Below are 15,942 nucleotides of genomic sequence, written 5' to 3' on the forward strand. Positions count from 1 at the left end.
CTTCATCTAAGTCATTAAAAAAGATCCTGATCTTAAATACTGAATACTTAAATACTGAATACTGAAACTCTGCAAAGACCTCCCTTTCCTCCAGCCACAAGGCTCCTGGCCAAAGATTCAATGGCTCCAACTTTGGCATTGATTGATTATTGATTGATTGATCAATTATTAATTATTGATTGGTTATTGATTGATTGAGTTTTGATAATTTATTGATTAGGTTTATACTTTGCTTTTCGTCCCTGGCTAGGACTTATCCAAAGTGACAAAACTGGAGCATAATAATAATAATAATAATAATAATAATAATAATAATAATAATAATGCCCTACAAAAAGACATACCTTGCTTGCTCCAGGTTGGTCCGTGATGCTGCAGGTAGCAGCTTCCCTTTGGCAGCTCCCGTCTCATCTTTGTCAATGCTAATCCACTCTGTTTTTTGGGGGGAATAATGGGAGATGTGATCAATGGATGTCATGGAAGGTCAATGCTTCCTTTCTTTTCAAAAAGAGGCTGTTGGGAGGGATCAGATGGTGCCTTCCTGCTTGGCAGAAAGGGGGAAGGTCTAGATGACCTCTTGGGATCCCTTCCAACTCTAGCAGAATACAGAATAAGGAGTCTCCTTAAGAATAAGGAGTTCTCTGGAGGTGTTCATAGCAAAGCCTGGATGGCCATCTGTCAGGAGGGTTCAGATGTTGCTTTCCTGCTAGGCTGAAGTCTGGATAACTTCTAGGGGTCTCTTCCAACTCTCGGATTCTTACTATCAATACTTAACCCTAGTTGTTACTATCTCTGATTAAACCACTGCTTATAATTATTAGAATAATAGAATCATAGATTTGGAAGAGACCTCGTGGGCCATTGAGTCCAACCCCCTGCCAAGAAGCAGGAAAATTGCATTCAAAGCACTCCTGACAGATGGCCACCCAGCCTCTGTTTAAAAGCTTCCAAAGAAGGAGCCTCCAGCACACTATGGGGGCAGCGAGTTCCACTGTTGAACAGCTCTCAAAGTCAGGAAGTTCTTCCTCATGTTCAGATGGAATCTCCTTTCACTTTTACTATTTACACTACTATGGTACTTATCACTATTTCTTCTTAGGGTCTCCAACTTATGGCAAACCCTATTGCTTCTTACTACTGCTTCTTCCTTCCTCTGTTCCTTTAGCTTCAGACTCAGGGGATTATGGGAGAAAGTGGCTGGATCTACACTCACCTAATAATAATAATAATAATAATAATAATAATAATAATAATAATAATAAGGTCAGTGTTGACCCATATGGTGCATTGAACTGCATGATAGGGTCAGTATAGAAGTGTATAATATAGTCTAAACTGCATCAAAGTACATTAAACATTCACTGTTGACCCATATAATGAATTCGGAACTCACTGAGATGCATGATAGGTCAGTATACATGGGTTGAATGAAAAGTAATGCCTCCACTTTCGTAACTCCTCAACAGATGGCAGTACTGGTATGTGGCAGGTACTGGCTTGTTCAGTAGACTCTCCTCTACAGTTCTATTTGGGGGAAGCCTTAGCATTGAATGGTTGTGTTGTTAAAGTGTGAAGTATGGAACCCTGCGCAGATGGTCAGTCAATGCAACTGTAATTGAAGTCTTGACAGCAGAAGGTCTCACCTCAACATCTTTAAACGTACTCGCCCAACGACGCACAGTACTCACATCAACACAATCACCATAAACAGCTTGCATTCTCTGATGAATCCCCTTTGGGGTGACACCTTCTGCTGTCAAGAATTCAATGACTGCACGTTGCTTAAGTCGCATTGACCAACTGTCTGTGCAGGGTTCCATACTTCGCACATTAACAACACAGCCATTCAATGCTAAGGCTTCCCGTCAAAAGGGAACTGTAGAGGAGAGTCTACCGAACAAGCCAGTACCTGCCGCATATCAGTACTGCCATCTCTTGAGGAGTTACGAAGGTGGAGGCATTACTTTTCATTCAACCTTCGTAGAAGCATATAATATAGTCTAAACTGTATCAAACTACGTTATACATTCACCGACTTCTATAGTCATCTCCTGCTCACCGTAGAGCCTCTCGCGGGTGCCCATTCGCTCTGCCGGGACCCGGACCTTCATGGATCCCCGGATGTTTCCGGTTTCTTCTCCCCGGTGAGACAGGTAGGTCAGGAACTGCTGGGCCGTGCTCCCAATCATGGACTTCAAGGCAATGACGCACTCACCTGCAAAGAAGAAGAAAGAGGTGGTGACCAGGATGAGGACAGACGCCCACTGACAACCATGTTTCCTTTTTCTGGTGCAGACTAGATGACATTTGGAGGTCCCTTCCCATTCTATCATCTGCCAGGAGGACTTGGTGTCTTCCTGAACTTCAGGATGGACTAGATGGCCTTTGGGGGTCCCTTCCAACTCTACTTGGGAGGCCAATGGAATCTCCTTTTCTCCATTATAGACTTATAATTATAGTATTTTTGTGTTGTTTATTGTGACCTGCCTGAACTCATGACGAGAGACAAGAAATAAATAAAATGAAATTATTATTATTATTATTATTATTATTATTATTATTATTATTATTATTCTGGAGGCCTGTAAGAGGCTGGATGGCTATCTGTTGGGAGGGCTTGAATGGTGTCCTTATTATTATTATTATTATTATTATTATTGTTTTCTGGAAGTCTTTAAGAAGAGGCTGGATGGCCATCTGTCAGAAGGGCTTAAATGGTGTCCCCCTTATTATTATTTTCTGGAGGCCTTTAAGAAGAGGCTGGATGGTCATCTGTTGGGAGGGCTTGAATTGTGTCCTCCTTATTACTATTTTCTGGAGGATTTTAAGAAGAGGCTGGATGGCCATCTGTTAGGAGGGCTTGAATGGTGTCCTCCTTATTATTACTATTTTCTGGAGGCCTTTAAGAAGAGGCTGGATGGCCACCTGTTGGGAGGGCTTGAATTGTGTCCTCACTATTATTATTATTTTCTGGAGGCCTTTAAGAAGAGGCTGGATGGCTATCTGTTGGGAGGAATTGGATGGTGTCCTCGTTATTATTATTTTCTGGAGGCCTTTAAGAAGAAGCTGGATGGCCATTTGTCAGGAGGGCTTGAATGGTGTCCTCCTTATTATTATTTTCTGGAGGCCTTTAAGAATAGGCTGGATGGCCATTTGTCCGGAGGGCTTGAATGGTGTCCTCCTTATTATTATTTTCTGGAGGCTTTAAGAAGAGGCTGGATGGCCATCTGTTGGGAGGGCTTAAATGGTGTCCTCATTATTATTATTCTCTGGAGCCCTTTAAGAAGAGGCTTGATGGCCATCTGTTGGGAGGGCTTGAATGGTGTCCTCCTTATTATAGTATTTTCTGGAGGTCTTTAAGAAGAGGCTGGATGGCCATCTGTTAGGAGGGCTTGAATGGTGTCCCCCTTATTTTTACTTTCTGGAGGCCTTTAAGAAGAGGCTGGATGGCCATCTGTTGGGAGCGATTGAATGGGCTCCCCCTTATTATTACTTTTTGGAGGCCTTTAAGAAGAGGCTGGAAGGCCATCTGTTGAGAGGGCTTGAATTCTGTCCTCCTCATTATTATTATTTTCTGGAGGCCTTTAAGAAGAGGCTGGATGGTCATCTGTTGGGAGGGCTTAAATGGTGTCCTCCTGCATTGCAAAACCAGTTTGGATGATGATAATGATTATTATTTTCTGGAGGTCTTAAAACAAGAAACCAGATGGCCATCTGTCGGGAGGGCTTGGATGTGTTGCAAAATCTGTTTGCATTATTATTATTATTATTATTATTATTATTATTTTCTGGAGGTCTTTAAGAAGAAGCTGGATGGCCATCTGTCGGGAGGGCTTGAATTGTGTGTTCTTGCATTGCAAAAACCAGTTTGGGTGATCCATTTTGACCCGAAGATTCTATGACTGTATGATTGTATGCCCAGTATAGCCAATGATTCATGGAGCCATAAAATCATAGAAGGGACCCACAGGGGTCATCTAGTCCAACCCCGTTTCATCCAAGCAAGGATACACAATCTAAGCCCTCCCAACAGATGACCATCCAACCTCTGCTCCCTAACCTCCAGAGGAGGAGACTCCACTGGACTCCTAGGCAGCATCTTCTATTTATTTCTCCCTGTTAACATTCCTTTGGTCAGTTTTGGCCAATCAGCTCTCTTGTCCACCCATTCAACCCAGTGTATCTCCATACCTTTGGTTATTTTGACTTATTCTGGATCCGACATAGTTTTTCTTCTGCTTACCGTAGGACTCATAGCCGTCCATCGACTTGACGGTCAAGAGGATGTGCTGATCTTGGAGATACTCAATGTCCGAGAGGATGGGCTTCAGCTGAAAGCAGAGGAAACATAATGCCACACAATTGATTTGGAGAATATTAACTAATCATAGAATAATAAAATCATAAAATCAAAGAGTTGGAAGAGACCTCATAGGCCATCCAGTCCAACCCCCTGCCAAGAAGTAGAAATATTGCATTCAAATCACCCCTGACAGATGGCCATCCAGCCTTTGTTTAGACCGTACCTTGGGAAGTCTGATCTGGCCACGGTGGTCCACACTCTTGTTACATCCCGAATAGACTACTGCAACGCACTCTACATGGGTTGCCCTTGAAGACTGTTCGGAAACTTCAACTGGTCCAGCAAGCGGCAGCCAGATTACTCACCGGAGCGTCATACAGGGAGCACACCACCCCCTTGTTGTGTCAGCTCCACTGGCTGCCGATTCAGTTCCGAGCACAATTCAAGGTGCTGGTTTTGACCTACAAAACCCTATATGGTTCCGGTCCAGTGTATCTGTCCGAACGTATCTCCCTCTACGTCCCACCCCGGAGTTTGAGATCATCTGGGGAGGCCCTGCTCTCGACCCCACCGCTATCACAAGTGAGGTTGGTGGGGACGAGGAGCAGGGCCTTCTCGGTGGTGGCCCCTCACCTGTGGAACTCACTCCCGGAGGAAATTAGGTCGTCAACATCCCTCCTCTCCTTCAGGAGGAAAGTAAAGACATGGTTGTGGGATCAGGCCTTTGGGTAATCTGACAACTAGATAAGGACTATCAGACGACTAGGACTGACAGGACTGGAATTGGAAATTAGACTATGAGATGGCGAACGCTGACCGTTAATGAGGAGTAATGGGTTTGTATTGGTTTTATTGTTGTAATGCAGGAACTGTTGTTTAACTGTTAATTGCTGCTATATTGTTTTACTACTGTTATGTGATGCCGGCATCGAATTGTGCCTTTGTAAGCCACCCTGAGTCCTCTCCGGGGTGAGAAGGGCGGGGTAGAAGTAACGTAAATAAATAATCCTTACTAGTTATAAGGAGAATATAGTTCTCTATCTCAAACAACAGACTGCAAAGCCCTGGGCATGACCTATAAGACCCTATGCAGCTTAAGGCTAGAGTAGGTTTGAGAAGTAACTTTGTAAAATAACTGAAAGCCCTTATTTATTAGGAATATCTTTGGGAAGTAACTTATTTGCTCTTTTTTGCTCCACCACTAACAGGTCTCAACAGAGAAAGGAGATTCCACCTGAACATGAGGAAGAACTTGCTGACTGTGAGAGCTGTTCAGCAGTGGAACTCTCTGCCCCAGAGTATGGTGGAAGCTCCTTCTTTGGAGGCTTTTAAGCTGAGGATGGATGGCCATCTGTTGGGGATGCTTTGAATGTGATTTTCCTTGACAGAAAGGGGTTGGACTGGATGGCCCAGGAGGTCTCTCCCAACTCTAGGAATCTACGAGGCTGGATGGCCACTGCTTAGCATTGCAGGAAAGAGATCACTCTAGATGACCTTAGGGGAGTGTTGGGGTTCAGCCTGATCCTGATCTGTGTGAACCGGATTCTCTGATAGTTTTTCCAACTGAGCAAGCTCTCCCTGACAGTGTGGAATCTGTTGTTGATGCTGAGGTCAGCGGCGAGGAAAGTGAAACTGAACAGCTGGAGGAAAATGTTTTGGAAGCTAGCCATGATATCTCTCCACCTGGGTTTTTTAATGAGGACCGAAGAGAACAGATAGTTAGAGACAGAAATGTTTCATAGTTTCTACGAAGGTCAAATTGTTTACAGGAGAGACAGGCCCAGGCTTCAAAGTCAAGGGGTGTTTCAAAGAATATCTTCTTTGGTTTAAGGGGCCTCCTGCCGGGTGTCTCTTTAGATCAAGCAACGTTTGGGACTGTGGCCGTGCCTTGGCAGAATTCCTGTGTTCCATGGCCGGTAATCCCAGAGGCTTCTAGTTTTCAAGTTCATGGTTAGCGAGAGGCTAACAGGTTCCTGGTTCTTGTATTGTGGCTTTTGGAATTTTGCTCAAGTTCAGAGATTCTATTGACTGCTGTGTTTCTATTGTGGCTTTTTGACTTTGCATTTACCTTTTTTTTGTAACCAATTTTTCATCAATAAACAAGGATTGTTTTTCCTACAGTCCAGAGTGGTGGATTTAATCTTATGGTCTTGATCTGGGAAGCAACAGGGAACCCCTTCCACTCATACAGGTCTATGAAAGCTTTCAGCAAGATAGCAGTATGGAACACAATTTGTAAAAGTGTCTATTCCTGCAATTCTATTCTCAGAATTCCACATTGTTCAGGCAGGGAAAATAAAGTGGTGTCAAACTGTATTGATTCTGCAGTGTAGACACTGCACTCCTGGCTGACCCTCTGCTTAACTCCAATTGCAAGGCCGTACTGACCGTGGGCAGCTGCCGGGATGACCACTGGACTTTCAAGAAATTGATGTTGTCGCTGCTTTGGGAGTCATTCTCAAAACTCTTCTTGAATTCTGCAGGAAGAGCAAAACAAGGGAAATAAATAAGGATGCGGCAAATAAAACGCCAGAAATCCAGACTGGGAATATATTCATTTCCAACAACATTTCCCTCGTTGCTAAAGTGTTGCTGTTCGTATTGTTGATATCCCGCTTTCCTCCCTTAAAGAGACACAAAGCAGCACATTACACTTACTTACTTACTTACTTACTTACTTAGGCAATCCCTCGTTGGACGAGTAAGATGGTCTTCCATGATGGGTTTCCTTGTGGATTTGTGGGTCTTCTCCCACAGTGAAGGCATTGGTTTCCAGGTGGAAGGCGTTCCCGGTCGGGGTTGGCTTGACACGCCTTCCTCCTGGCACGTTTCTCTCTTTCACCCTCCACTCGTGCCTCCTCGAATTCTGCAGCACTGCTGGTCACAGCTGACCTCCAGCTGGAGCGCTCAAGGGCCAGGGCTTCCCAGTTCTCAGTGTCTATGCCAGAGTTTTTAAGGTTGGCTTTGAGCCCATCTTTCAATCTCTTTTCCTGTCCACCAAAATTCCATTTTCCGTTCTTAAGTTCAGAGTAGAGACGGTGGTCAGGCATCCGGACAACGTGGCCGGTCCAGCAGAGTTGATGGCGGAGGACCGTCACTTCAATGCTGGTGGTCTTTGCTTCTTCCAGCACGCTGACGTTTGTCCGCTTGTCTTCCCAAGAGATTTGCAGGATTTTCCGGAGGCAACGCTGATGGAATCGTTCCAGGAGTTGCATGTGACGTCTGTAGACAGTCCACGTTTCGCAGGCATAGAGCAGGGTTGGGAGACCAATGGCTTTATAGACAAGCATGTTGGTCTCCCTATGGATGTCCCGGTCCTCAAACACTCTCTGCTTCATTCGGGAAAATGCTGCACTCGCAGAGCCCAGGTGGTGTTGTATTTTGGTGTTGATGTTGACTTTGGTGGAGAGGTGGCTGCCAAGGTAGCGGAAATGGTCAACGTTTTCTAATGTTACACCATTAAGCAGTATCACTGGCATTGGGGAGGGGTTGGTTGGTGACTGCTGGAAGAGCACTTTGGTTTTCTCGATGTTCAATAACAGGCTGAGCTTCGTGTATGCTTCTGTGAAGGTGTTTAGAGTGGCTTGTAGATCTTCTTCTGAATGTGCACAGATGACATTGTCATCAGCATACTGGAGTTCTATAACAGATGTTGTTGTAACCTTGGTTTTGGCTTTCAGTCTGCTGAGGTTGAATAGCTTGCCATCTGTCCGATAGATGATTTCCACTCCGGTGGGAAGCTTCCCATCAACAAGATGAAGTATCATAGCGATGAAGATGGAGAATAGAGTTGGGGCAATAACACATCCCCATTTGACACCCAATTCCACCTTAAATGGGTCACTTTGGGAGCCACTGCTATCCAAGACTGCTGCCATCATGTCATCATGGAAGAGCCACAGGATGTTCACAAATTTGTTTGGGCACCCGATTTTTTGGAGGATGGTCCAGAGAGCGCTGCCATTCACTGTGTCACATTACACTAAAATCAACACAATGTACCATTTAGGACCTAACATGTGTGTGGATTTCCAGCACTGATAGGGGAGGTTAGACTAGATGGCCTTTGGAGTCCTCTTGCAACCCTACAATTCTATGTAATGGATGAGAGAGCTAGATGACCCTTAGGGATCCTTTTCAATGCTGTGATGGATTATTGCACGTTCAAGGATGGGACTAGATGACCTTTGAGAGTCCCATCTGTGAAGAGAGGCCACCAATTTGTAAAGATGGCACCCAGTTTGTAACGATGCCACCAATTTGTAAGGGTTTGTAAAGGAGCCACCACTTTGTAAGGACTTATTAAATTGATAACACAACTAATAGCTTGTAATATAAATTTGTGCTTTCTTCAATGTGTAGCGTGGCTTATCTTGAAAGTATTTGTAACAGAGACTTGGCTTTAGAAGAAACCGTAACAAGTTTATTGAAGTATAGAAGAAGCTTGATGGTTTCAATGTTTCTTAGCTCTTAGAGGCACATGTCTTCAGAGGTTACATTTATAACATTTCATAAACCAACTCTTAAGAGGACTATTCCTTCCACTAAACAGGTTTCAAACTTATTTTCCTTCAAAAAGTGTTTCTCTCTTTAACAGATTAACAGATTACAGAGATAGATGACCCTTAGGGATCCCTTTCAATGCTGTGATGGATTATTGCACGGTCAAGGATGGGACTAGATGATCTTTAGGAGTCCCATCCAACTCTACTATTCTATGGGATACATTTCCAGAGTTATCAAGGATTGAGCTAGATGGCCTTTGAGAGGTTCCTCTCAATCTTTTGGTGGATTATTGCACTTTCAGGGATGGGATTGGATGACCTTTGGGGTTCCCTTCCAATTTTACAATCCTATGCAATGCACACTTGCATGGTCTGGGATTAAGCTAAATGAACCTTGGAGATCTCTTCCAAGACTGAGGTGGAATACTGCACTGAAAATAGAAATAAACACAGAAGCATTGAACAATAAATAGTTGAAACCAATAAGGGGCTGACCTTCCAGGCAAGTGGAGTAGAACTCAATGAAGAACTTGGTCCGGCTGGCTGTCTTGACAATGGCCTCCACGCTCTCGAACTCAATGTAGGCCTGGTCCGAGGACTTGGAGAGACCTAGAGCCAAAAAAAAAAAATCTGCTAAAGGGGAGGAAATAATAACTCCCTTTGTGGCTGAGACAAAAGCTGGTCAGTCGCAAGGCCGAACAGGGCATAGGGTTACAGCCTGTGTTGGATGAGGTCGCACTCCCCCTGAAGGCACAGGTTCGCAGCTTAGGAGTGATCCTGGACTCATTGCTGAGCCTGGAACCCCAGGTTTTGGCAGTGGCCAGGGGAGCATTTGCACAGTTAAAACTTGTGCGCCAGCTGCGTCCATACCTTGTGAAGCCTGACTTGGCCACGGTTGTCCACACTCTTGTCATATTCCGAATAGACTACTGCAATGCACTCTATGTGGGGTTGCCTCTGAAGACTGCCCAGAGGCTGCTCGCTAGGCTGGGTAAAGGGAGTGCACAACGCCCTTGTTACACCAGCTCCCCTGGCTGCCTATCAGCTTCCAAGTACAATTCAAAGTGCTGGCTTTGGCCTATAACGGTTCTGGCCCAGTTTACTTGTCAGAACGTATCTCCCGCTACGATCCACCTAGGGCTCTAAGGTCATCCGAGGAGACCCTGCTCATTGTCCCCCCATTGTCACAATCACGTCTGGTGGGGACAAGGGACAGGGCCTTTTCTGTGGTGGCCCTCCGGCTATGGAACTAAATAAATAAATAAATAAATAAATAAGAATCCCCCAGTTGGGATTGTGGGATACATAGTCCAAATAAATGACCATTTCCAAGCTCTAGTCTCCAAGGAACAGGAAGAAATGGAGGTGCTCTGAATGCGATTTTCCTGCTTCTTGGCAGACTGGATGGCCTATGAGGTCTCTTCCAACTCTAGGATTCTATGATTCTAGGAAATACCAAATTTCAAAAGTCAAATGCAAAATGGATCTGGCCTTATCACAAGTTGAGCCCACCCCCACTCCATATCCCAGCATTCAGCCGATCACATTGTAAATCCTTTCCCCCAAAATGTACCTTTCTTGGAAACAAACTGGGATGTCACCCCGACTTCGAAGGCGGCGAAGACCGGCGAGTGGTCGCTGCTGACGATATCATCTGTGCAACCTGGGGAACGAAAGGAAGAGCTCACCATTGATCCCACATGTTAAGAAGGAGTGGAGTGGATTAACAGCACTGAGAGGTTAGACTAAATCACCTTTGGGGCTCCCTTGCAACTCTACAATCCTATGTAATAGACTACTGCACTGTCAGAACGAAATGGCCTTTGGAGATCCCTTCCAATTGTGTGGTGAATTAGTGCACTCACAAGGGTGCGACTGGATGACCTTTGGGAGCCCCATCCAACTCTACCGTAAGTATCTATATAAATAAAAATGTAATGTTCGTTTGTGGCATTAACATAACTCAGAAACCACTGGACGAATTGACACAAAATTTTGACACAATAATAATAATAATAATAATAATAATAATAATAATAATCTTTATTTGTACCCCGCTACCATCTCCCCAAGGGACTCGGTGCGGCTTACATGAGGCCGAGCCCACAATACAACAATAAAAACAATAGCAACAGTAATACTAACAATAAATAAACTCATAAACAGAAAATAAGCAATAAACATTAGCAATAACACACATTAATAACACATTATTAGCAATAATAATACACGTAACAGTCCAACAAGTGTTCATCACCCCTAAAAATACAACACTCCCTCCCAGCAGAACGGACTTAAAAAAACCCAAAATACACCACACACACACACATATATACACATACAGTCATATACATATACACATGCACACATACATACACATATGTGTGTACGTATATATATATATATACACACGCACACACACATACCCAAGCACACAAATATACACATGCACACATCCATGCACGCATCCATACACACATATATAAACACAAATATGCATATTTATTATTATTTATTATTATTATTATTTATATAATAATATAAATAATATTATTATTATTTATATATTATTATTATAAATAAATAAATAATAATAAATAAATATACACATGCACACATACATACACATATGTGTGTACGTATATATATATATATATATATATATATATATATATATATACACACACGCACACACACACACACATACCCAAGCACACAAATATACACATGCACACATCCATGCACACATCCATACACACATATATAAACACAAATATGCATATAGACAAGTGCACACATATACACAATATGCATATACACATATAAACACACAAATATATACACTTATATACACATCTACACACACATATATGCACACTTATACACCTGCACATATATACACAAATATATACACACATATCAACACATATATACACACACACAAAACACATATATACAGACTGGGCCACAGCAACGCATGGCAAGGGACGGCTAGTGGGATACATTTCCAGAGCTATCGGGGCTTAGGCTAAATGGCCTTTGGGGTTCCTTCCAATCCTTTGGTGGATTATTGCACTGTCAGGGGTGGGACTGGATGACCTTTGGAGTTTCCTTTCAATTGTACAATTCTATGCGATGCATTCCTGCATTGTCAGGAGTTGAGCTAAATGAACCCTAGAGATCACTCTAGGTCTGTGGCGAAATATTGCACTGAAAATAGAAATAAACACACCTTTGGAATTCCCTTCCAACTCTACAATTCTGTGTAGGCTGTCCAGTGTTTGGCTAGATGACCTTTGGAGATCCCTTCCAACTCTACTGTTCTAGGGGACAGATTTCTAGCATTATTGGAGTGGAGATGGATGGTCTTTAGGGGACCCTTCCAATTGTGTAGTAGATTATGGCACCAGAAGTAATGGGACTGGAAACCCACTGGAGTTCCTTTCTAACTCTACTAGTCTTCCAGAACTGTATGAACTCCTTCTCATCCTGTGGTTGATTCCTGCACCTGAAGGGGTGCGGCTGGATGACCTTTGGAGTTCCCTGCCAACTCTATGACCCCACATTATCAGGGTCTGGGCATTATCTTCCAATTCTAAGGGAGTTCTTCCCCAATTCTACGGTTTTATGCCGCAGACCCCACATTGTCGGCAGCTGGACTAGATGACCTTTGGGGGTCCCTTTCAATACAAAAGCAGGAAAGAACTGGACGACCCTCAAGATTCCCTTTCCCCTTTTTAAAAAAATAATAATTGGTTAGATTTAATTTGTAACATTGTCACAACTGCATATACACAATGATATATTATTACTTTTTACCTCTTACAACACATTCTATTGGATGCATTTTATCCTTTACAGTTCTATACATCTGTTACTTATACCTATCCATTTCCCCCCAGTTATGACTCTACTCATTGGTTTATATTATTGGTTTGATCATGAAGATTTTTTGGTTCAGTTCCTTATATTTTCCTGGCTAGAAGCCCTTTCCACTTCAGCTCCCAGATTTCTTTGGGTGACCATCCATATATTTTGGTCTCCTTTCAGTTATGGAGTGTTGGGACATCTACTCTGATCAATATTCGAGCCATTTCCCTTCATCTTTCCATCCTAAGGCAAGTTGCTTGGATAGCTGCTATCATATATTTTGCAATTTCAAACTGGTCCCAAAACTCACCGTAGGAGTTGCTATTGATGTGCGTCTCCGGGTATGACTTCCAGAGGATCCGGTCACACCACGAAGGGACATTGGTCCTCACCTGGGAGAAGATAAGGAAAGCATTGGTAAGGTTACAGCTCCGGAATCCTATTTCTTGGTCCTTGACTTTGAGTGATCTTCTGGAACTCAGAACTCAGGGGAAAACCTTGCAAGGGACTAGGAGTCTGGTGGAGTCTCCTCCCCTGGATGGCCATCTGTTGTGGGGTGCTTTGATTGTGATTTTCCTGCATTGCAGAAGGGAACTGATTGACCTCTGGGGTTTCTGCTATCATTGTTCTATTATTATTATTATTATTATTATTATTATTATTATTATTATTATTATTATTTGAAACACAACAAGATGAGTCCACAGCAGACAAGATCACTCTGCTGGCTGTTGTATTGGATCATACGTCGGACCCTTCCCAAGTCATAGAATCATAGAATCAAAGAGTTGGAAGAGACCTCATGGGCCATCCAGTCCAACCCCATTCTGCCAAGAAGCAGGAATATTGCATTCAAATCACCCCCAACAGATGGCCATCCAGCCTCTGCTTAAAAGCTTCCAAAGAAGGAGCCTCCACCACACTCCCTCCGGGGCAGAGAGTTCCACTGCTGAACGGCTCTCACAGTCAGGAAGTTCTTCCTAATGTTCAGATGGAATCTCCTCTCTTGTAGTTTGAAGCCATTGTTCCGCATCCTAGTCTCCAAGGAAGCAGAAAACAAGCTTGCTCCCTCCTCCCTGTGGCTTCCTCTCACATATTTATACATGGCTATCATATCTCCTCTCAGCCTTCTCTTCTTCAGGCTAAACATGCCCAGCTCCTTAAGCCGCTCCTCATAGGGCTTGTTCTCCAGACCCTTGATCATTTTAGTCGCCCTCCTCTGGACACATTCCAGCTTGTCAATATCTCTCTTGAATTGTGGTGCCCAGAATTGGACACAATATTCCAGGTGTGGTCTAACCAAAGCAGAATAGAGCATGGGGAGCATGACTTCCTTAGATCTAGACACTAGGCTCCTATTGATGCAGGCCAAAATCCCATTGGCTTTTTTTGCCGCCACATCACATTGTTGGCTCATGTTTAACTTGTTGTCCACGAGGACTCCAAGATCTTTTTCATACGTACTGCTCTCGAGCCAGGCGTCACCCAAGTGTCTAGGACTGTGTGATGTATCAGCGAATAATGCATACAGATCCCAGTAAGGTCGCCTTTTGCAGCTCGCAGATAGTAATTTTGTCAGTGCTGATTGTGTTTAAGTGCAGGCCAAGGTCTTGAGGCACTGCACCCAGTGTGCCGATCACCACTGGGACCCCCTTGACTGGCTTGTGCCAGAGTCTTTGCAGTTCGATCTTTAAATCCTCATATTGTGTCAGCTTTTCCAGTTGTTTCTCTTCAATCCTGCTGTCACATGGGATTGCGACATCAACAATCCATACTTTGTTTTCTAACACGATCGTGAGGTAAGGAGTATTCTGCTCCAAAACTCTGTCTGTCTGAATCCGGAAGTCCCAGAGTAGCTTGACGTGTTAATTCTCTGTAACTTTTTCCGGCTTGTGATCCCACTCATTCTTTGTCACAGGCAGATGGTGTTTGTGGCACAAGTTCCAATGAATCATCCGAACTCTGAGGATGACCTGGGAAGGAATCCCACTGGAGCATTGCAGAGCACCCCAATACCTGGGAGTCAATCTGGACCGTGCTCTGACCTACAAGAAGCACTGCCTGAACATCAAGCAAAAAGTGGGTGTTAGAAACAATATCATAAGAAAGCTGACTGGCACAACCCGGGGATCACAACTAGATACAGTGAAGACATCTGCCCTTGCGCTGTGCTACTCTGCTGCTGAGTACGCATGCCCAGTGTGGAACACATCTCACCACGCTAAAACAGTATATGTGGCTCTTAACGTGACATGCCGCATTATCACGTGGTGTCTGTGCCTTACACCACTGGAGAAATTACACTGCTTAGCCGGTATTGCACCACCTGACATCCGCCGGGAAGAAGCAGCCAATAATGAAAGGACCAAGGTAGAGACATCTCCAGCTCATCCCTTGTTTGGGTATCAGCCAGCACATCAACGACTTAAATCTAGAAATAGTTTTCTAAGATCTACAGAGACACTTGCTGGAACACCTCAGCAAGTGAGAGTCCAAAAGTGGCAGGCTCAAACCCAGAACCTCAATCCATGGCTGATACCAAATGAGAGCTTCCCCCCTGGGCACACAGAAGACTGGGCGACTTGGAAGGTGCTGAACAGATTGTGCTATGGCACCACGAGATGCAGAGCCAACCTTTAGAAATGGGGCTACAAAGTGGAATCCACGACAGAGAGGAGCAAACCACTGACCACCTGCTGCAATGCATCCTGAGCCCTGCCACATGCACAATGGAGGACCTTCTTGCGGCAACACCAGAGGCACTCCAAGTGGCCAGATACTGCTCAAAGGACATCTAATCAACTACCAAGCTTGCAAACTTTGTGTTTTGTTTGTTTATTTTGTTAAAAATGTAATACAAATGCCTGGTTGCTCCTGACACGATAGATAAATAAATAAACCTGAGCAAGGGTGTTGTGCCTCTGCTTGTAGTCTGTCTGCGCAATCTTCTTGCAGCAGCTGAGGATGTGATCTATAGTTTCATCTGCTTCCTTGCAGACTCCACACTTGGGATGTGTTGTTGACTTTTCAATTCTGGCTTTGACGGCATTGGTTCCAATGTCCGTAGTGTAAACTACCAGCAGGTTCAACCAAGCCAGAGTGGTCTCAACTGAGACGTAGAACTAAGTGCACTCAACCCATTTAAATATGGCGAAACAAACTCTAAAGAAGTCTATATTGGCTCGGTCATCACCCAGGATAATAAGGACCGCGGTGAGTGTCATGATCTGCTGCTATTATTATTATTATTATTATTATTATTAT

General features: G+C 43.9%; 1 protein-coding gene across 2 annotated transcripts in view; it reads right to left on the reverse strand.

Annotated features, from left to right (window-relative positions):
* Positions 1 to 15,942, reverse strand: part of INPPL1 (inositol polyphosphate phosphatase like 1) — a 110,286-nt gene that overhangs the window by 17,528 nt on the left and 76,816 nt on the right. For both annotated transcript variants that reach the window (XM_067466429.1, XM_067466430.1), the window contains exons 18-24: positions 12,989 to 13,070; positions 10,382 to 10,471; positions 9,304 to 9,417; positions 6,692 to 6,780; positions 4,244 to 4,331; positions 2,060 to 2,215; positions 345 to 432 (exon numbers count right to left, since the gene is read on the reverse strand). In XM_067466429.1, the coding sequence (XP_067322530.1) occupies positions 345 to 432; positions 2,060 to 2,215; positions 4,244 to 4,331; positions 6,692 to 6,780; positions 9,304 to 9,417; positions 10,382 to 10,471; positions 12,989 to 13,070 (707 nt within the window). The remainder of the gene's footprint in view (positions 1 to 344; positions 433 to 2,059; positions 2,216 to 4,243; positions 4,332 to 6,691; positions 6,781 to 9,303; positions 9,418 to 10,381; positions 10,472 to 12,988; positions 13,071 to 15,942) is intronic.

The sequence above is a fragment of the Anolis sagrei genome, chromosome 3 (assembly GCF_037176765.1).
Source record: "Anolis sagrei isolate rAnoSag1 chromosome 3, rAnoSag1.mat, whole genome shotgun sequence".
Taxonomy (NCBI): Eukaryota; Metazoa; Chordata; class Lepidosauria; order Squamata; family Dactyloidae; genus Anolis; species Anolis sagrei.